The sequence below is a fragment of the Drosophila nasuta genome, chromosome 3 (genome assembly GCF_023558535.2).
Source record: "Drosophila nasuta strain 15112-1781.00 chromosome 3, ASM2355853v1, whole genome shotgun sequence".
Lineage (NCBI taxonomy): Eukaryota > Metazoa > Arthropoda > Insecta > Diptera > Drosophilidae > Drosophila > Drosophila nasuta.
Window position 1 is genome coordinate 39,054,415 of NC_083457.1, and position 22,888 is coordinate 39,077,302.

The 22,888-nt window shown below is 41.2% G+C and overlaps 3 protein-coding genes across 3 annotated transcripts; 2 read left to right on the forward strand and 1 right to left on the reverse strand.

Moving 5' to 3' along the window:
- The first annotated feature begins 1,394 nt into the window (after positions 1-1,394).
- LOC132788222 (uncharacterized) lies at positions 1,395-3,299 on the forward strand. The gene has a single exon (XM_060795555.1). It carries the CDS (start codon positions 1,395-1,397, stop codon positions 3,297-3,299), a length of 1,905 nt encoding a protein of 634 aa, XP_060651538.1.
- A 1,280-nt stretch (positions 3,300-4,579) lies between these two features.
- On the forward strand, positions 4,580-5,458 carry LOC132790115 (uncharacterized). Its single transcript, XM_060798552.1, has one exon. It carries the CDS (start codon positions 4,703-4,705, stop codon positions 5,273-5,275), a length of 573 nt encoding a protein of 190 aa, XP_060654535.1. The 5' UTR covers positions 4,580-4,702; the 3' UTR covers positions 5,276-5,458.
- A 14,978-nt stretch (positions 5,459-20,436) lies between these two features.
- LOC132791262 (transmembrane protein 209) lies at positions 20,437-22,661 on the reverse strand. Its single transcript, XM_060800111.1, has 5 exons — positions 22,502-22,661; positions 22,092-22,441; positions 21,409-22,034; positions 21,026-21,355; positions 20,437-20,965 (listed from the first exon to the last, which is right to left on the reverse strand). The coding sequence occupies exons 1-5, from the start codon at positions 22,522-22,524 to the stop codon at positions 20,603-20,605; spliced, it is 1,692 nt and encodes a 563-aa protein (XP_060656094.1). The 5' UTR covers positions 22,525-22,661; the 3' UTR covers positions 20,437-20,602.
- Positions 22,662-22,888: the final 227 nt, after the last annotated feature.

Genomic DNA, 22,888 nt, shown 5'->3' on the forward strand with positions numbered 1-22,888 from the left:
AGCTAGAGTTGCGAATTTTGGTATATATGTTACAATAATTACTGTAGTAGTTATGATTCCTGAAAATTTGGTTGCGATCAGATAAAAATTGTGGAAGGTTATTAAAGAAATACTTTTGTATGGGCAAAAACGCCTACTTACTAGGGGTCTTAGTTGCTTTGGCCGACAATCTGGCACATTGTGCCGTCTATGGTATATTTTGAATGGTGTACTATATCGATATACCAAACATACCATTTGGTATATTCTTAGTATTTTTTTAGTATTTTCGGTATATTTTGAAAATTATACCGCAATATTTTGCCTTTATTAAAAATGGGTAGTCGAGCACACTCGACTGTAACTTTCTTACTTGTTTTATTATTGAGAATATTTCGCTTTATTTCAAGTTTATTTGAATTGTTATAATTAACATGCATCAAAAATAGTTTTTGTTGTTATTATTGAGAATATTTCGCAGAATTTTATGTTTATTCGAATCATTATAATTAACATGCATGCAGTTCAGAAACTCATGGATTACTTTGGACACTTTCGAGTAGCGAAACATGCTGACCTCAGAAACCAGACCAGATTCCCGGAGTCAAAGTCAGAACCGTAACCAGAGCCATAACCAAGCTATAGCTAGAGTCAACTTCACAGTCATCGTTGTAGCCAGTGAAGTGCAACAGCAATTGGCCACTAAGCACTTTCCAAAGTCTTTTGCATTTTGAGAGCCAGTTACACATAATTTGTGTTGTGATAGTCGGTGTTCTCGGTCTCATTCTCGTTTTCGTTTTCGCTTTCGCCCTGAACCCCACCACAAAGAATCCAGTTGTTATTGTTGTTGCTACTGTTGTTGTTGTTGTTTGGTGGTTATGGGCAAGTTTGTGTTATGCCGTGCAAGTTGTTCGGCAGCAGTTTTTGGCTGTTGTGCTCAAAACATAATTAAGTGCTTTACAAGTTGTTAAATGTAAGTAAGGAGAATTTGTCATAACAGTGAATGTTCATGATGTACTAAGCGGCAATAAATTTTACTTTTACAAGAGCCAACTAAACGCAAATAAACGCAGAGCGAAAAAAAGGAAAAGAACAACCCAGAAATCAAGTACGAATTCAACTCGAAGTAAGGGGAGCCAAAAACAAGCTCAACAAGTTGGCAAGTTCTTGAGGCAACTAACTGACTGAATGACGACTGACTGACTGACGACTCTCGAGTCTCGACCGAGCTGATGAAGTGGCAATGGCCATAAGGAAACGTCAGTTGAAGTTCGCAAGTCGAGCACAAAAGTTGAAATTAAATCAAACATAAAACTGAGTCGAAGAAAATTACCCTGACCCTAAGCGGGACTAAAGACCAAAAGACTGAGGACTGTCGACTGTCGACTGACGTCCTTCGTCCACAATGAAATGAAATGGAGCAAAGACGAAATGCCAAAAGTGTTAGGAACTTTGTTATACTATTTTTGTTGATTTTACAAAACTGCGGCGAGGCACGCAGCGTACCCAACATCGAGAGGCGTGATGGATTAGCAAAGTTGGAGTTTAGCGCCAAGCAGCGTGATGCAGAGGCAGAGGTGGAGGCGGAGGCGGGGAAGCAGGAGGAGCACAATGTTTTTAATTTTGCAAAAATTTATGAAACTTTCTATGCACAACTCATGCACAACACCACAGCTGGTCAGAAACAAGGACGCGGTATTCGAAGTCCACAGGCGCAACTGATGTGGGAGACGCCGGCGGAAGAAGTTGTGGTGGTAACATCACCGAAGCCATACCATTTAGTTGATCCATTGCATCCCGATTTGGTAGCTGCAAGGAAACACACAACCACCACAATGAAACCCTTCAGCATACTCGAACACTTAAGCCAGGAGCAAGCGGAGCTGCTGCGTCAGCATCGTCGCAACGTGAGTTTGAATCTGTTGCAAGCGCTGCATATGGAGGAGCAGCTGCTGGATCAACACACAACTACAGTGAAGCCAGTGAATGTGTTTGAGCAGTTGAACGAAGAGTTGACTGAACAGGAGAAACACACGACCACATCAAAGCCATTCAGTATATTGGAGCAATTGAGCTTGCAGCAGGCAGAGCAGCTGCGTCTCAAGTTGCCCAACAGCAGTTTTAGTTTACTCGAAGCTCTGCACATGGAGCAGCAGCAACTGGACAACCACACGACCACAGTGAAGCCCTTTCATTTGGCCGCGCAGTTAAATCAAGAGCTGGACAAGCACGAGGGAGTGGAAGAACAAGCAGCGCAATCGGCGCAAGAGGAACTCTTTGAGGTGGAGCAAACGGTGACGGCGCCGCTGGAGCAGCACAAGGAAGCGGAGCAACAGAAGGCTGTGGAACCAGAAGAATCAACGCGTGCCAAGGACAGTCAGAAACGCAGACGTAAGAGGATCAGGCGACGTCGTAAGCGCATTCGACGTAGACGCAAGCGAACGCGACGACGACGCCGCAAGAAGCGCAAGAAGCGGCGTAAGAAGCGCAAGAAGAAGAAGCACAAGGGTGACAAGGATAAAAAGAAGCGCAAGAAGCGACGCAAGAAACCGTATGATACACACTCTCCAGTCATCGGACAGCAGGCGCAACTGATTTACGCCAATCCCACCAAGCAGCCGTATCACTCTCATGGCGATTACTATCCACACGGACATCCGTATCCGCATGCACAGCAACCGCAGCTGGTGCAACTGGTGACCACTAAGCGACCTGCAACAACTCCAGCTCCTTTCAGCAAGATCAAGTATCTGCTGCGGCACAACAGTCTCTTCAAGAAGAAAAAGAAGGAGTGGTTCAATCATGTGGGTCATGTGCTTTATCCCTTCATCAAGTTTGTCGCCTTCTTCACCGTGTTGAATCCCTTTACTCTTGGTGTGTTTCTCTTCACACTCATCTCGCCCGTCGTCTTTGGCTTCCTTGGATTTATCGCCTTGAGTGTGCTGGTCAAACCCTTTTTGCATCTCGTTTTTGGGGTCAAAGACAGCGTGGACGCCATTGACAGGCAACGTTATCTGGCCAACAAGCGTGCTCAGCAACTAAAGCTAAATCTACGTCCAGTGACTATTCACAAACATTACTATCAGCAGAAGCAGCTGCATTCGACGCCTCCTCAGCGATATCGTCCCCTTGCTGACTGGCGAAGACAGTCGCCTCCACACCCACTTGATCGACGACAGTTAGCTCCACATCCGCCAGAGAGACAGCAAACAGCTTCTCTTCATCCACCCGAAAGACGACCTACTCGTCCTTCTCGTCCACCAGAGCGGCGTCACAATCCTTTGCTGCCCGCAGATCGAGAAGTCTTTGGCTTTCTCTAAATAAATAAATTCCAATTGCATAAACCTAAACTTTGTTTTTTTTATACTTGCTAATTGTAAACGTGCTAAGTTGAATAGAAGAAAACTTGAGATACGATTGTTCATTTGTCTGTCTGTATCCGCCTCTAGTAGCTGCTAGATCTTAGTGACCTTATATGATAGAGGTATTAAATTTGGTAACAACATTGTAAAAACTGTTCATACGCAAGTAATCACATCATTTCTAAAAATACAAAACGTATAAATAAACAAGTAAGAAAGCTACAGTCGAGTGTACTCGACTATGAGATACCCGCTACCCATTTTGAATAAAAGCAATATATTTTGCGGTATTATTCTCAAAATATACCAAATATACTGCAAAAATACTAAAAATATACCGAATGGTATATGTGGTATATCGATAAAGTACCTCATTCAAAATATACCATAGACGGCTCAATATACCAGATTGTCAGCCAAAGTAACTAAGACCCCTTGTAAGTAGGCGTGTTTGCCCATACAAAAGTATTTCCTTAATAACTTCGACAATTTTTATCTGATCGCAACCAAATTTTCAGGAATCATAACTACTATAGTTATTATTATATATACCAAAATTTAGCTTTAAAATTACGCTTGTTATTCGATTTGTTTGATTTGCGGGGGCGGAAGTGGGCGTGGCAAAAATTTGAAACAAACTTGATCTGCGTGCAAACATAACAAATGCTGTCGAAAAAAAAAATTATAGCTCTATCTCTCGTAGTCTCTGAGATCTAGGTGTTCATACGGACAGACGGACAGACACACAGACGGACAGACGGACATGGCCAGATCGTCTCGGCTGTTGACGCTGATCAAGAATATACATACTTTATAGGGTCGGAGATGCCTCCTTCTACCTGTTACATACATTTCCTGTCGGCACAAAGTTATAATACCCTTCTACCCTATGGGAAGCGGGTATAAAAATCACATATGTAGATTACATTCTGCTTTGATTGCTATAAATCTAAATTGTAAATTTGAATGATACCCTGACAAAAAAGAACAAATTATTGAGGAATAAATACAGAATAAGTCGAATATACAAGACTGGGAGATGGTCACTACCCATTTTCCTGAATAACAGAAAACTTATATGACAAACAGTGTTAAAGTTTCTTATTTTCTACATTAAATATATAAAATATTCCATTTAATCTCGTATTGTCAAACTAAGCAACCAACTCCATGCATTAGAACTTTTGAATGTGGTCTTACTTGCTATGTCTGACAATCTAGTATATTTTGTACTCTATGGTATACACTATGTACTGTAGCTTTAGTTCTAGTTTTAATTTATAAAAATTCATTCTCGTTTGCACTGGCTAGTTAGTCAAAGTTTAAATTCTCGTTCTCAGCCCAAACAAATCCTCATCAAAATGTTTGGGATCAGGCGATCTTTTGTGGCCCAAATGCATCTACATTACGATTTCCTGGCTGCCATCAGCATCGTCATCATGATAGTGGTGGCCATCGTGGACTACGGCCACAGCATGTATGGCTGTGACTTGATCTGGTGGCTAGAGCAGCTGGAGAAGTTTGGGGACAAACCGTTGGTGGCCATGCTCATAGTGGGTTCCGTGAAGATGATGCTCATACTGCTGTTGACGCTGCTCAGTTACCTAAAAGTCAAAAAGGATGTGGATCCCCCCATCTCGGAGATCAAGCGCCGCTTCGCTCGCTTCGTTCTGATGCGTCTGCTGGCTGCACACGATCAATTCCTGCTCGATTCTCAGAGTGATATGTTGGCTCGTCATGCGGCTTTTGTGGCAGCCGTGGAACAATTTCGCTCGGACGCGCGTCGCATTTGTGAGCGCACCATGCCAGAGCAACAGCTGCTGCCCCTGGAGGAACGCGAGGAGGCGGAGCTGTTAAGGCGCGGCTACAGATGTCTTCCGCACCTCCGCGAGGCGGACATGTACAAAATGGTGCTGGCCTTGTCCTTGCCTTAGCGAAGAACAAACGGGTGGAGAGTGGCAGTAACAAAAAATTCACGCAACTTTTTTAATTAGAATTGGCCAAACAATTTTTTGTAATACCCTGTAAGCCGCAGCCCCCAAAAGAAAGTGTTGTTGTCCCAGGTGCTGTTGAATAAAAGAAACACGAATACATAAGGACTTGATTGTCCTTAAAACCGATTCAGTTAGCAGCTTGTTTGGAGGCAATTATTAGTTGAGCGGCGTTTTTAAAGCTATTGCCGCTGATTGTTGTCGTCGTTGTTGTTGTCTTGTTGTTTGGCGAATGCAGAGAATGCTGAGAGCCAATATCAATTGAGCTTTTGCAATTTGCTAGCGGATTGTGAGCCATAATGGAATTGCCTTGGGAACGTCATTTTGTGTGGCTCAAAACAAGTCGCAAGTGCCATAGAAATGCGGCGGTAGTAGAATATATACAAAGCACCAGAGTGCAGAGTACAGAACACAGAACACGAAGAGCAGAGCAGCAAATAGAACAAGTAATAATAAATAAAATTGTAGTCAATTCATAAGGATTTTGCAGCTACAAATAGCAGTCAGCAGAGGCAGCTAGCTGTAGATGGAGGACGAGAAGGAGCTAGAGGTGGGGAGATGGAGGTGGAAATTGAGATGGAGATGAAGAGGATTGGGCCACAAGACAGGCGACAGGCGACATGCAAACAACATTCATTCATATTTACCAAGCGACTCGGTGATTTACCCCCGCCCTCTCTCCTTTTAGCTATAACTAAACCTGCAGCTCACAGCTCCCATCTCTTCCAACTCCATCTCCAATTCCAGTTTCCACTCCATCTCCATCAGCTTGCACAATGTGCGTATAAATAACGGATTTCCTGTTATAAAATATTTGTAACGACATTTTATGTACGCCGATTTATATGTTCCATTGTGCAGCGAGTACTCACATACATTCACATTCATATACTCACTCACACTCACACTCTCAAAACACATACTCATACTCATGGTTATGGTAAGTATCGTCGTGGTGTCGTCGCTATGATACTCTGGCACTCTGTCATCTCTCAGGCAGTTATGGTTAAATGTATCTATGACATATGACAGCTCTGCATAGACTGGAATGAACTGGAGACCTAATGGGAGACTCTCTAAAAGCGCCTAGAGTGGAGACATTATTCGATTGGAAACTGGCCTAACCTTTGGAGTGAAGCGAAAATTAGGCTGCAAAGTGGAGACTGGATTATAAAAGAGGGACTTTACTTAATGTAGAGATAAATAAATTATAAAATGAAACACATACTCAATTGGAACGCAAAATAAAATGGTATAGATTATATACTCAAGTGGAAAGGAGCCACAGGAAAGGATTAAGGTGGAGATAGTTACAGGAATAAGATTTCTATATAACTTTTAATGACAGAACGGAAACATGCAATTAGTAGATTAAATTCTTTTAGAATGGTTTGAAAAGAGAAGACTGAAGTCGAGGATGGTATATTTTAAATAATGAAACAGTAAATAAATTAAACTCTGAATAAATATAGATTATAGACTATATTCGAATGGAATGGCGCGCAAGGAAAGATTAAAGTTGAGACAAGTATAGGAATTAAATAATGTAACGGTTATTAACTGAAACATAGAATTAATTGCTTTAGACTATGCAACGTTAGATTTGCTACCAAAGAAAATAATGAAGTAATGCCGGCTGTACATTAAATATGGACCAGTTATAGATAAGATGCTCGATTAAAACTGCGGCTACAAAAGGAAAATTTCGATTTGACTAATTCAACTAAACGAACAGCAAATAAATTGGAAAAGTAGTCTCGACATGGTTAAATTATAGTCAACTCTAAAATAAAACAAGTAAGAAAGTTACAGTCGAGTGTGCTCGACTGTGAGATACCCGCTACCCATTTTTAATAAAGGCAAAATATTGCGGTATCATTTTCAAAATATACCGAAAATACTAAAAATATACTAAATGGTATGTTTATACCAAACAGATAGATAGATATAGTACACCATTCAATATATACCATAGACGGCACAATATACCAGATTGTCAGCCAAAGCAACTAAGACCTCTAGTAAGTAGGCGTTTTTGCCCATACAAAAGTATTTCTTTAATAACTTCGACAATTTTTATCTGATCGCAACCAAATTTTCAGAAATCATAACTACTATAGTAGTTTTTATATATACCAAAATTCGGAACTCTAGCTCTAAAATTACGCTTGTTATTCGATTTTTTTGACTTGCGAGGGCGGAAGTGGGCGTGGCAAAAATTTGAAACAAACTTGATCTGCGTGCAAGCATAACAAATGCTGTCGAAAAAAAATTATAGCTCTATCTCTTATAGTCTCTGAGATCCAGTGTTTCATACGGACAGACGGGCAGACACACAGACACACAGACGGACAGACGGACATGGCTATATCGTCTTGGCTGTTGACGCTGATCAAGAATATATATACTTTATAGGGTCGGAGATGCCTTCTTCTACCTGTTACATACATTTTCTGCCGCCACAAAGTTATAATACCCTTCTACTAGTGCTGCAAAAACATCGGCACACTATCGATACTATCGATGTTTTTATTTTTTAAAGAAAACATCGATGTTTTTTTTGCGCTATCGATATTTTGTTTGAATGGATTACCATCACAAAATTTACTAAAAGCGCGCGAAGCAGGTTTGGGTAACATTATAAATTACAGATTATTTTAAAAGCTTTGCTTAAATTGGTGTTGGCGGTCGTACGATGGCTAGTCCTGTAAATAGAAAGCGTAAGTACATGTTTCTAATCTGTTTGAAGGTGATTAATTCATGGCTTGTGTGTTTTCAGGCAAGGCAACTATCACAACAGGCAACGACAATGCGGCAAGCAATTGCGAAATAAATGATTCAGATGAGGAGAATAGTAGCTGTATTCTGAGCAGCAATGCAGCAGCTATGCCTGGCAAGTCAAAAGTTTGGCAATTTTTTGAAAAGACGAAGGATGGCAAATTTGCGAAATGTAAGTCGTGCGCAAAAATATATAAGACTAGTGGTAATACTACCAACTTAAGAGATCATTTGAGACGTTTGCACCCATCTCTTAAAGTGAGTGACCTGCCGAAATCATCAAATACCATTTTGCCATTCATAAATAAAAAATATGACAAGTCTTCTGAACGCAAAAGTAAAATCGACAATGCACTGTCCGAGTTTGTCGCTTGTAGCATTCAACCTTTCAGTCTCGTTGAGGAAAGTTCTTTTCGAAAATTTGTTGCTGTTCTTGATCCTCACTACGAGTTACCATCAAGAACAACTTTAAAAAATGTTAACATGGAAATGCGCTACAAGGAAATGACTGCAAAGTTGATGTCAATATTACAGGATATTGAAACTGTAGCTATCACCACTGACTTGTGGACGTCAGTAGCAAATATGTCATACATTACTATAACATGCCATTTTGTTGACGACAATTATATTTTGCGTTGTGCTGTTCTATCCACAATGTCTTTAAAAGAGGAAACAAACCACTCCGCCAATAATATTGGTGACACATTAAGTGATGTGCTTCAAAAGTGGTATATATTGGACAAGGTTTCCACAATTGTGACTGACAATGACAGATCTATGATCAAAATGTGTGAAAATTTAAAAAAACGACATCTGCCTTGTTTTGCCCACACTCTTAATCTTATAGTAAGAGAATGTCTTTCAGTAGACAACATTCAAATTGTAATAATCAAATGCAAAAAAATTGTCACATATATTAAACAAAGCAACATCGCATATGCGAAATTCAAAGCGGCACAGTTGCCAAACAAAACATATGGCTTAAAGCAAGAAGTGGAACAGCGCCTATGCCATGTTAGAGAGAATACTTGCGACCAGAGAAGCACTTGGACAAGTTCTGCTGACCACTCCCAAGTCACCGCCACCTCTAACTGCGGAAGAAGTAAATGTAATAATGGACATTGTAAAGCTGCTCGCACCGTTTAATGACGCTACCCAAAAAATATCGGCTGGAGCAACTGTGACGATTTCTCTAATCATACCATTTGTCTGCGGACTATTGGAAAATATGGAGGATATCAAAACAACTCTCCGAACGGATGAAGGCTTTAAAATGCGTGAGCTTCTCGTGGCAAATATAAAAAAAAGACTTTTAGAATACGAAAAACGCACACCAACTAGGATTGGAACTCTGCTCGATCCTCGTTTCAAAAAGGAAGCATTTTTATCGCCTTTGAATGTTCAAGAAGCCACAAAATTATTAGAGAATGAAATATCTAATATAAACAGGAGTCTGGATATAACGCAGGAAACTTCAGAACCGCCAACACCAATAGAATCAAGCCAACCACTGCTTAAATTTTTAAAAAGAAACATCGCGCAAAAGATAAAAAATTGTCGAACTGATTCTATTATAACCCTGCGACAGTACTACCAAAGTGCCAACATTGACGAAAATCGAGATCCGTTGAAATATTGGAAAGTAGGGTAAAAATTATTTATTAGTTAATGCATTATTTAATTGTAATTTTATCTCATGCAGCGAGCCATCAACGACACAGCTCTCCAATTGTATGCCAAGAGAATTTTGTGTGTTCCAGCAACGTCAATTGAGAGCGAGAGGATTTTCAGCAAAGCTGGAATTATAATTTCAAATAAAAGGGCATCCCTTAAGCCCTCAAATGTGGATAAAATAGTGTTTCTTAGCAAAAATCAATGGATAAACGAATAATTATTATTACTATTAACATTTATTATAAGTCCAACGATCTCAACAGATCTCAAAGCAGAGCTTTTGGCCTTGAAGGCTGTTATTATTATTTTGTTGATTTGTTATTTTTGATTTGCTTACTATTCATTGAATTAAATTTATTATTTGTTTTGGTTTAGAAAAAAACTCGCTTTTATTTAAGATTTTAAACTTGTATATCAAATAATTACAAAAAAATTGTTCTAAACATCGATACTATCGATGTTTTTTTTTTAAAACATCGGAAACCTCGATGGTGCCAAACCTCGATGTTTTTGCAGCACTACCTTCTACCCTATGGGTAGCGGGTATAAAAAAGAAGGCTGCAGATTATAAATTATTATTATTATTTTATTGCAATAACGAATACAAACTAAAAACTAGACTACGTATACAATCGTAAGAGTTCTGCAGAGTGGACCTAACACATAAAGTGACTCAAAAGTGGCGACGAGATTAAATTACTTATGTACTTGGTGTGCAACTGCAACTTATGCTGGCCATACTTGCAGCCTTTTGTGCACAATAAAAGATAATCACTTCTAGAACTATTGGAGTGGAAAGCATTAAGCGTAATTCCTTTTAAAGGAATCACAACTCAGGGGAAGCACCAAATATGAAGATTGTGAAACAACTCACAACTCTCAACTCTCTGCAGCTGTCAGTTGGCAAACAGTCAAGTGAGATGTGTGCTTTCCACATGCCTCATGCCACTTGCCACTTGCCAGACTGCTGTGGCAGTTTAATAAATCACAGCCATATGAATGTTAATCTGCAGCACTTGACACAACAAGAAAAACCTAACTAATATTTTTGATGATGACCTGTCGAGTCGCTCAACTCAACTCAGTTGCTCAGGTGAAAACCGAAAAAACATCTCGCTCACATTTGGATTATTTGTATTTTAGATTTGCCACTTAATATTGAGCACAGCTCTCTCAACTAGCGCCTGAAAGTATGCTCCAGGGAATGCGCACGAGAAAGAGGTGTACAGAGAGTGCGAGAGTGAGAGAGAGAGAGAGGGAGTTAGTTGAGCATTGGGAGATGGCATATCAAAGAGCAGCAAGGCGTTGAAGCACAGCAAATTCAATTCAACTACTGTTGCTTAGACAGTTGTGTTGTTTTTGTTTTTGTTTGATAAAAGGACCAAACGGGCCAAGTGTAACGAAGTGAAGGAAAGGGCTGAGTAGGAAGTGAAGTGGCCCCAAAACAGCAGCAGCGTCCGAAAAACCCAAATAATATTAATATGCAAATTGAGTTTTTTAGTTGAGCGATCTAAGCGGATAACAGTGGCTCCCCTTCCCTACCCAGAAAACAGACAAGGACACAGAAGAGGCCTTTGAATGGACAGCAAACGCAGCCTCTAGAGATCGAGTCGAGTCACCTCAAGTCGAGAGTTCTGTGAGCACTTTGCTTTATTGATTGGCAAACGAGAGAAGGATGCGACAAACGGCAACGACAACGGCAAACAGCAACAGCAGCGAATTACGAGTACTATATATCACACATTTTGATTCAAATGCGACTTGCGAATCAATTGAAATCATATTTTATTAAACGTTTACGGGACCATTTCCCACAGCCGCCACGGGCAAAGAACAAATGCTTCAATGCCTTGGGAGAGACTTGCTGCCTCAAATCAATATACTATAAAGTGTGTGCAGTACATACAACATAAATCGGATAAGGATAAGGATCAGCCGAAGGCTAGAACGGAGCGCCAAAGAGGGTAAGAGAGACTGAGGCAAGCCGCTGGGCGGGACACCAAAAACACATACAAAAATATTTACAAGAACTTTGCTGCAAAGTAAACCAGCCCAAAGGCAACGCATCAAATGCGAATATAAACACATAAAAAAGAAAACGAAAAGAAACGGAAAGAAATACTCGAAAATTTTCAAGCATTGAAGGCGAAGGCGTGGCCATATGGAGGTCGTGGGTGGAAGTTATGAAATTTGCTTTTCTGCATGAAATAAATTTTCAACAAGAAATTGAAAAACGAAAAGCGCAACGCAAACCAAACGCACAGATTGAAAGCAAACGAACAGAAAGAGGAGAGAGACGGAGAGGCAGAGGGAGAGCGAGTATCAGGCAGACAAACTCTGACAAACAGCCCGTGCGAATGTGTAGAAATGGCACGATTCCACAACATCAACGTTCCCGGTAGATGGAGAAGGTGAGTTTGCCAGAGTCGTGTCGTCTGGCAAAAAAGAACAGAAGAAAAAAAAAACAAGAAATGGCCCCAAGGATTTGCCAAATGTCACGCAACTCGAACTTGTCGCTGTGGCTGTCGCTGTTGCTGACGCTGATGGAGTCGGATTCCAATTCAGATTCAGATTCGCCATGCGAATGCGACTGCGACGACTGCGAAACGTTAAATTCAAAGCAAATACTCGTAGCGCAAAGCAATTGATTTATAATTACGCTCGTGCCGGAAGTGGGCCGCTGCCAGAGCCGTTTACCGATTTGCTCAATTAGCCAAGGCTGCATGGCAAACACATTTCACTACAGCCTGAAACTGAAACTGAAACCGGCAGCGATCCAGAATGTTAAATGGCCCACTGCTAGCAGCTAAGGTAAGCTTCGAGCTGGAGTTGGAGTCGTATTTGGAGAGGGAGTTGGGGTCTTTCTCTCACTCACTCTCTTGGGCGCAATTTCCGCTTGACATGCTGTTCGCTGGGCAATTTCGTTTTTTGTGTTTGCTTTCTTTCAAGTTTACCTTCCACCTGTGGCGCACACGGTGCGTATGAGTGTTTTGCCATCCATCCAAACGGCAGCATAATTTGCTCTGGCCTTTTCTGTCCTTGGCGTTGCCAGAGTTTTTAATGCCAGCAACCAAGAAAAACAGAAAAAAATGGCCCCCCCTCAAGTCAAGACCAACTTTCGAGGCGTCTTTTTTGCTAAACATATGCAAATTAGAATATTTGTATGTGGCAGGATAACAAGAGACAGCCCCAGGCTCCAGGCACTTGCTAGCCTCTCTCTGATTCTCACCAGACGTATGCGGCATAATAAATTCAGAAATACACGTATGCTCTCCATACGAGAGCGAGAGTATGGTTTGAAGACTTCGTTTGGGGTCGCCGTCTAGACATAATTTGAGGCCAATTTATAGTGAGGATTAAGCGAAAATGTAAACCTAATACACCTAATTATTGTTTGATGTGTTCTCGAGCTGAAAAAATAAATGCTAGCATAATCAAAGCCAATAAAACGGGGTCGTAAAAGAAAAGTATAATGCAAAATTATGCAAAAATTTGGTATGATTTTTAAAGTTGTTCGTGTTGCTTTTGCAGCTTTTTCATGTGGCTACATAAAAAGTAGTTTATATGGAAACTTGTATTTTCAGCTTGGCGAATTTTGTGTGACAGTTTAATAAAAAGAAAATTTGAAAATATTTGTATTTTAAATTACTTTTAGTCACGTTTTCAAAATAGACTAAAACAAGAAATATGTATGTGAAAAATATAGATAAATCTGTTTATTGAAGATGAAGTTTTATCATTTATCATATACACATTTATTTAAAAGTACATCAAGCTTTTCGTTGCATTCATTAATGTTGATAAAAGTGTCAGAGATTATGGAAATTGGGAATCCACTTTACAAAAATCTTTATACTAACTTTGACTGACATATTGAGGTTGCCTGTTGAAGACTAAGACTGGACTACATCACCTCGCCTTGAGCAACATATTTAAATCATCTGTCTAGTATATACTTTATTACCTATTTCAAAAGACAGCATAAAAACACATCTTTAAATCCTTGCTACGCTTTAAAGGCTTAAGGCGAAGGCCAGTTTTCGAGAATGCGATGTATCTCAGCTGCTGTAATCCATTGAATAATTAATTCCTTGCGCCTTCTCCCGAATTCACTTCATCTCCTTCTTCGTCTTGGTCTCGCATAACCGCACAGTGGAGAGGCAAACGTGCAATCGCGAGGTCACATCAATACGCATTGAAGGATAAATCGAATAAGGTAGAGGGCAGCATAACACGCCTAATCCTGATGTCAGCTCACGCTCGGTTCACCTTAACACATCCACTTCTCTCACACACAGCACTCAAGCCTTAGCCTCAAGCATGTCCGTTATTTTGTTTACAAGAAAACATAAATCTCGGCAAAGGCAGGCAAAGAGGCGTATACATTTTTCGGTATGAGCATGTCTATCTGTCTCTCTGTCCGTCCGTCCGTCTCTCTGTCCGTCTGTATGCGGTCGAAAGGATTGCCAACGGTTGCCGTGTGAAATGAAACATATCATCACTTCGAGACCCCACACATGTGCGGGATGCCGGATGTCGGATACCGGATGCCCAGCCTATGCCCAAAGAGGAGCACGTCTGGTTCGGGCAACCGAAAAAAAGGCCACCTTCCTCCACACCTCCCCCCGCTATCATCCCAACCAGCACCTTTGCCTGCGGGGAGAGGTGACGCTTGTAGAAGCTTTGGTTTGTACGCGTCAACTGTAAAATCCTTTTTGACGTGCCATGGCGCAACAACAACGAGAGAAAAAAAGGGCCTGGAGGCGGACTTTGGGTTTTCCACATTGACTACGTCTCTGTCCGAAGTGGCCATAAAAAATGTGCTTGGTTCTCCCCACACCTCTTCCCAAAGGGGTTAAAGGGGTGAACGGAGGCGTGGCTGGCCAAAGTGAAGGGCAGCTTTAGATGGAGCAATCCAATTATAAAGAATTTTAAACTATGTACCATGAAGAGGACATTTAAAGCGCACACAAGAACCAGGTTATTAGCGCATTAGTGTGTGTCCATGTGGCGCTCTTTCAGAGTGTGTGAGTGTGAGTTAGTGGGTGTCTGAGTGAGTGTGAGGCAGTGTGTGTGTGTGAGCAAGTTATTAAAAAGGAGCAAAGTTGTGAAGGGCCACATCAGTCAAGAGCTCACACAGCTGAGCTTCTTCTCCAGCTTCCCCAAAAAAAATTCCCCGCACTTCTCTCGCTTGCCTTGTGTATAGAAATTGACGTGAAATTTATACGCTCTGTTTTTCGGGTTGAAAGTTGAAGAAAAAATATAGCAACAATCCATAAAGTAAATGTTGCATTTAAACAAACAAACCAACCAACCAAGCGAGCAAGCGAGCGACTGACAAACAGACAGACCAAAGGACAGACGGAACAGTGGCGCTGTGACAAACACTGGAAGCCAAAACTGACAGTGACAACTGGCTGAATGAGAATACAGGACGATCAGGAGTAGAGGGAGTCAGAGTAGGAAGAAGAGGAGGAAGAGGACCTAGTCTCGTTGATGATGCCGTCGACGTTGACGTTCTCCGTTCCCCCGCCAAGTCGAGTATGTAGTAAAAAAAATTGACATAAGCGGATATGTTACACAGCGCCTTTGTGAGGTTGATAGGATGAGTCTCTCTCTCTCTCTCTCTCTCTATATAGTAGATGGAGCTATCTCTGTGTCTAAGTGTGTGTGTGTGTGGAGATGGTGTGCCATAGGCAGTGGCTGCATGCGCAGTGAGCAGATAAATTAATGCGATTTTTCATGCTACATGTTTGAGTTTGATTTATGCAATTATATCTTCTCCCCTCCTCAATGAATCTATCTCTCTTTCCCTCTCTCTCTCTCTCTCTCTCTCTCTCTCTCTCTCTCTCTCTCTCTCTCTCTCTCTCTCTCTCTCTCTCTCTCTCTCTCTCTCTCTCTCTCCTTGAGTGTGTGTGTGAATCTGATGTACAACTTTTTGTCAAACATGTCTAAAAGCAGTCATTTTTTATATTTGATATAAAGCGGAAATGCTTACAATGTTTCCGGTTTGCTACCTACACGCACAATTCTCTAGCAAACAGCAAAAATGAGGGAGAGAAATTCTAGCTGAGCACATCGAATACTCTTTCTTAGAACTAGAATTGCACTCGAAAAGTTGTTAACTTAACTAAAAATTGCCAAGAAGCTCTACTAAACAACGCTGCAGATAAACATGCTTTTCATGTGAACACATTTTAGAACTACAATGAGAAAAAGCAGCTGAAGCCAGTTTCCCGAAGAGCTTAACAAGTTTTTTAAGCGGAAAATTACTAGGAATCATAACTAAAAATAAATATTAGAAGCCATTAAAAAGGTTCAGTCTGAAGTTGTCCTTTTTTTGTTATTTATTTTAGTAATACACAATTTAATGCAAAGTTTGATATAATAACGAGAAATAAATTGAGATGAAATTCTCAAAGATTTAAAATGACAAGAGACAGAAAATTAGTCTTTTCGAAGAGCGAGCTTCCTATTTTAAGTAACTTCTCAAAAAAAAATTTTAATTAAAAATATGTTTAAAGTTTTTAAGTATAAAAACTTTAAGATGGCATATGACTGAAGCTTTTGTGTAAATATATTTTGTTCCTCTAAAAATCCTTTATTTTAGGTTTCTTGCACAGTTTTCCTTTAGTTTCATTGAGATGTTTAAGTAAACAATATAAAATTAAACGTTACTTATTTACTTTTTAATATTTATTCACAAAAAATTAGTCTGTTAAACGAGGTAACTACGCATTATGTGAATTCTACAACAGCTGCTGTTAAATAGATTTGAATCTACATATAATATAGTATATGTAGCAATTATTCTTGCAAGTAAAAATACCTATTTCGCAAAGAATCTTTGCTTTAATTTAAATATTTTTTTAATAAGAAAAGTTCCAATCGAATTGTGCTCTTATTGTATTTTATTAATTAACGTCCACTAGATTAGCAATTAGCAGCTGAAGAGTTTAAAGTGCCGACATTTAGGTGAACTACGAATCTCTTTGCTGAGTAACTCAAGTGAGCATTGCAGCTGCTTGTCAGCAACGTGGTCATCAAGTTATTATAACCTCTTCAAGAGTATTAAATTGCCAAACAGATGGCAGCAACAAGAGGATCAATATGGAGAGAGACCCGACAAGTCTCAACTAGAATTGGCAGCCACGTTAATTTGTCATGGCAGTGGTTGTGGTCAGTAAGCACACACACACACACATGGAAAATTACACAACAAGTGATTTTCTTTTTATGCTGCTGCTGCTCGTCGTTGTCTCTCTTTCTCTCTCGCTCCCTATACGAATCAGAACTATGTCCTGCAGTACCTGTAATCTGCACAACAAATCCGATTAAATGCAAATGCTTCCCAACTCACAACTCCCATCTGCCCCATCTCCCAATCTCTCTCCCAACTCGAAGAGTCGTCTCCAGTGGCCAGCGGTGGCCCGCAGTGCTTCGGCAAACTGGCAGAGCTTAGTTGCGTAAGTTATCAGCATTGGGATTGAAGTCTGAAGTGGCCAAGAGCGCAGCGGTTGCACACACTGCAGCAATCGTCACTCACGCAAGCATCTAATTTGGCCAACGACAACGACAAACACACACACAGAGCTGCACACACACATACACTTGCACAATTCGCAGGTGGCTTGGAGCAGCTGTAGAAATGTGCGATGCTTTCTCATTGGCGGCTTCTAATTATTATTTCAATAGCTGAGATTGAAGCACACACTCATACACATGCTGTGCACTTGCATTAGCCATCGAGTGCTGTTCCAAGAGAATTGTACTGTGGGGTCAATAGATAAACTGCATGGCTTAAAACTCTGCCAAATAGTTGCCATAAAAAACTCATTTTGGGCCATTAACGTAGAGACGTCGCAATGCCGTCGCGTCCTCTTCAACAACAAAACCAAATGATGGCCATTTTATCCAAGTCTCTGACTGCCTGCTTGCTGCCTGCCAACTGGCAACTGCCTGGGAAAACTCACAACTGGTTAAGAGAGAACACGACTCCCAATTGGGGGAAATTGTAGGTAGAGGCAAGTACAAGTCGACGACTCTTTAAAGCTCGACGGCAACTACACAAATTGCACGTTGCTTGTTTAAAAAAAATACAAAAAATATGAAAAAAAACAGCGCCAAATATTTGTTCAACATTTAAGCATCGACATTATCATCATTGTCGCAAGTTTGTTTGGCTTCACATCAGAATTTTATGGAGCGCACAAATATGAGACAGGATCGAGAGCACCAAGCACAAGCACGAGACGGAAACGGAGACGGAGACGAAGCAGATACCAAGTGGGTAAATGGATTGGGTGGTCGGGAGGGAGGAGAGAAGCGACCCAGACTCAGACGACGATGGTAAAAAATAAAAATGCCACTTCCGTTTTATTTGCGCAAAATTAAATAAACCGAAATATGGGCGACCATATTGGCGCATAATAGGGAAAATATTTTGTTCATTAATGTGTTCTTCCCCCACCAGAAACGAGAAGTAGATGGAAAACAAGTAAAAATTGTAGGCAAACTATAAGGGAAACGACTAAGGAATACCCAATAAAGCATGGAAATTAATAGAGCATCTTGAGTATAATAAAAAAAAAAATAGTAAATTGATGAAAACTAAATGAAAACTAAGAACTATTTCGATTCAACAAACTATTTACTTTAAATTAACAAGTTTATCTTAAGTTGATCGAACTTTAAACAGTTAAAAACTGCCCAAAAAAATGTGACAAAAATTATAAAACTGGCAAGAAAGCTCCTCTTAAGTATTCACATATGTATGCACATACATTTGGTTGGATGTGGAAGGACTAGCGGCATTTCATGGAGCTGCTTTTATCTCCTCCATGCGAATGCAGAAACTTTTTATACTTTGGAGCTGGCAAAGTTGTGAGTTACAGGGCATACACAAAAGTAGAAAATAAATAAGCAGGGAAAAAGGAAAGCCGAAAAGTAAAAGCTTTGCCACTAGCCAGTTTATTGTGTATAAACATTTGCAGGACTAAAGCAAGCCAAGGGGAAGAAGATGAGCCCCACAAAGTGACTGGCGGAATAATATTAGATCGAAGTTTCTTTCTTTATTTTTTGTTGAAAAGAAGGCCTATTGAGGCGCACTGCTCGAGTCCTTTTAAAGTACACTCTGCGTTGGGGAAATAACCCACCAAGTCAATGGGAACCGAGACAGGAGCCAAGCCAAGGAGCCCAGCGAGCCGCACTAATCAACACAATTACGGTGCAGTCGAAGCAAAAACTTTTCTAATTGGATATGAAGACGCGCACATGCGTTTCTTTAAAAGAATTTCACTCTACCAAAGGCATCTTCTACTAGCTGAAGGTCCAAACAATTTGGCAAGAAAATGGCGAGCGACAAACAGTAGCTTCAGCTTTAGCTCCGTCTCCGGTTCTGGCTTCAGCTCCATAGGCGTCGCCAAAGCCCAATCCCCAATCCCCGGTACGCTGAAATGCTTTGACAAATTATTTTTAAGCCAATTTACAACTTGAGAAAAAGTATCAAGAAAACATATCACCCTCCACGACAAAAGGGTGTGAGAGGGCGTGTGTGTGTGTGTGTGTGTCAGTCAGTGTTTGTGTATGTATAGGTAAAGCAAATATAATGCGAGGGATAAAAGTGTAAAGTTGACAACCCAAGCACATTACTCACTCGAGGTGCCAGCAACGACAACGACAGCGGCGACAAGGGCAAAAGGAGTTGGAGAAGAACAACGACGACGGCAATAGAGACGACAACGACGACGATGGCGATGGCGATGGCATTAAAATAACCGACCAAGCGATTCAACGTCAAATGAACAAAGAGCTGAAACAGAAACAGCAACCGGAGCAGTAGCTGGAATGAGCATGGCCAAGAAAAATGGTAATGCGCTCCTTGCAAAGCTCCGAGAACGGAGAACAGAGAAGCAAGAGCCAAAGCCATAGCCATTGCCATCGTCAGCCATTGCCATAGCCTTAAGTGTATGCAACCAGAAAGCAGTCAAGAGAGTTCACATTGACGATAGCAATTGCAGTGTGTGTGTTTGTGTGAGCTGCTTTCATTCACACTCCTTGCAAGGACTTGTGCTTGCACATGATGCCAGTCTTTGGCCAGTGTCACAGTCACTGGCAAAGCCAGGAAGCAGCATTTTCTTAACGCTTCTCTCGAGCGTCGACAAAATGACGACACTCCGTTTGTCGTTTGCCGGAAACCATTAATTTTGTCACTCTCCGAAGCGTGGAGCTGCACATGAGAGTCGTCGATGTTGGTGCGGGGGCCATTGACCAACGTTCTATATTGAAAATCATGAAAAAGCAATTAAAGTCTTGCACCTGTGCACCTTGCCACAGTTTATGGCGAGAACACGGAGCAGCAGAGGCCACGTTCAGCTTCGACTTCGATGACATCCAAGGCATAAGTTAATTGTTGGCAAAGCGCAGACCACACTGACCGCAACGACAGCAGCAGCAACAACAACAACAACAGAACGACAGCAACACCGGGAAGAGGAAGTAAACGAATGGTGTGTGAGCTGTAAAGTTCACATGACACTCCTCTTGATGATGCATTGCGGCCAACAGTGACGGCAAATGCTGATGCGACCACAAAAACCGCGGACATGTTTACAGTTTGATGTGTTGTCTTTGCAATTGACTCTTAATAATTACAATGCATAATTTAATAGTTTCAATTTGAGCAGCCGAAAACGTCTCAGAAGGTTGTTTAACAATAATAAGTATTACATTAAGAAAATAAATGGCCAAATTCGTTTGGCCCAAGTCAAATATGCAAAATGCTGCTTACCGCAAACAGCAGAGAGCACAGCTTATTCAGTCTTCGATTACGCACATTATGTTAATGCCGCTCTTTCCCAAGTTGACGCCCTCGAGGGCCGATTCCTGGTGCGAGCGCATATAAATCAAAAACTGTATGATAACATAAAACAAATTGTTGCGATCGTAGGCGCAATTGTGAAGCTCCTTTTCGCTGATGAAATTAAACTTTGGCTTCATCTGGCTGTTGGTTATGAGAAAGGCGCAGTGTGCTCGATTATTCACAGCATTAATTATATCTTTTGTGGAGCGTTTCTCCTCGCGCATCAGCACATAGCGCGAGTGAAAGGGACGTCCACCACCCTGGGGCAGTGGCATTAATTGGCTGTCCAAGTAAACGCAGAATAAATGGAAGAGTATCTGCAATTAAATGGGGAAATATATCAATAAAAGTAAGTCCAAGAAATTGCAGGCACTTACAGCAGCATCTGTGGGCAAATGGTCGCCCCATTCCTGACCATTGTGGGCTTTGCCCGAGTTCCAGCGATAGTCACCAATGCAGGAACCTTGTGAGAGTTCGCGAATGCGCTGCACCACATACTCCTGATTGCTGAAGGTGTCGAGGAAGGGCAGCAGCAAAGGCAACATGGGAGCACAGCCTTGCACGAACTGTTGATTCTCGGCCATCTTGCGCAAGCGTTCCAAGCCCACAGCGCCGATCTTTAGTTCAATAAGTCCGCGCTGGCGAAATACTTCATCCATATTGTCAATTTGTTTAACTAGGCGCTGCAAAATTGTTGTGGATATCCACTAAGAGACAAGAGTTTAGATAGAGACAGAGATTGAGATGCTGTTTTACTCACATATCTGAGATTACTTAAGTACTGCGACAACTTAACCGTGGAAATGCGCTTAATGACCTCCGAATTGCTGTCCTTAAACTGTACAAAGCCAAAATCTTCAATGGAAGTAGGCGTATTCTCCGTGGAGGCCACAGGTGCTGGTGCCAGCTGATAGATGGAACGTTTCAGTAGAAAGGCAGCATTATTGCAATAGTTCCAGAACGAGTTTGTCGAGTCCATATTCTGTACATTAGAAGATTCAAGCAGCTCGGCATAGCTGCGTTCTCGTTCACGCTCTGCCCGCCGCATCAACGCTGGCAGCTTGCGTACATCGGTGGGAAAGTCATCGCGACTGACTTCGGCATATGGCGACATGTAGGCAGCAGATTCATTGCTGAGGTTGCTGGCATTAAAAGACTTGTTGCCACCGATGGAACAGTTGTATGATACATTATTTAGCTGCTGTTGTGAGCTACGTGTTGGACTCGGACTGCGACGAGGCGATTGGGTACCCCAGCGACTGTCCTCGAACGAGGAGTGCCAATTAATGATGGGAGCGCTGTCATTGAAATCATCTTCTTGCTCATAATAGCGTGGCTTTGGCGTTTTGCTGCGTATACGCATTGAACTGTCCAGAAGCCCATTGTCTGCAAAGCCAGATTTGCACATTAGTTTCGTTGACAATTACAAATAATGCAATTTACCATTTGTTTCATTCAAGAGGCAGCTTTGCATATCGGTCATCGTCATAGTCACATTGTCCACCATCAGCCACCAAATGTATTTGCCAATGCAGGCTACGGCGCTGAGCAGCAGAAACACACCAACTGTATACTCCACTTCATACCAGAGCGTAGTTCCATCGGCAACGCACACTTGGCTAATATCAAAGGCGAGCACAGCGAAGAGTAGGATGTGTATGAAACCCCATTTCAAATACCTTCGAGCTTCTGCTCGGCGTCGGCGTAGATCGAGATTCTCACGGACTTCACCGCGCGACATTGGCGTCTTTGGTCTTTGGTGTTGTGTGATGGGACTGCGATAAGTTGGTGAGCTGCAAAATGATTTAGTTGTGTAGCACACTGCGTTTGTGTAATTGATTTAAAATAATTACCAGTTGTTCCCTGAGAAATTCATCTTTACCTAAAATTGAAAAATCCCTAAACCCGTAATGCTATTGCAAAAACTGTTGTAATGCTAAAAAATTGGCGGAATTTTACAATGTGTGGCCGACCGGCGTTGAGTCCAGATGGAAATATATCGATAGCACTATCGATTGCATCGTTGCTTTTGAAATTTTCGCAAATATCGATTTCTATGGCAAACATTAATGCTTTCTAGAAATTGACCAATTAATTCATGAGCCAATTATTTATTTCTAAATAAACCATACTTTCTTGATTAAATTTTGGAAGTCGATGAAACATAACAAATTAAATATGCTAAAAAAATTCCAAAATGTTAGTATTTATAATTATAATGCTAAATATACCATAGACCA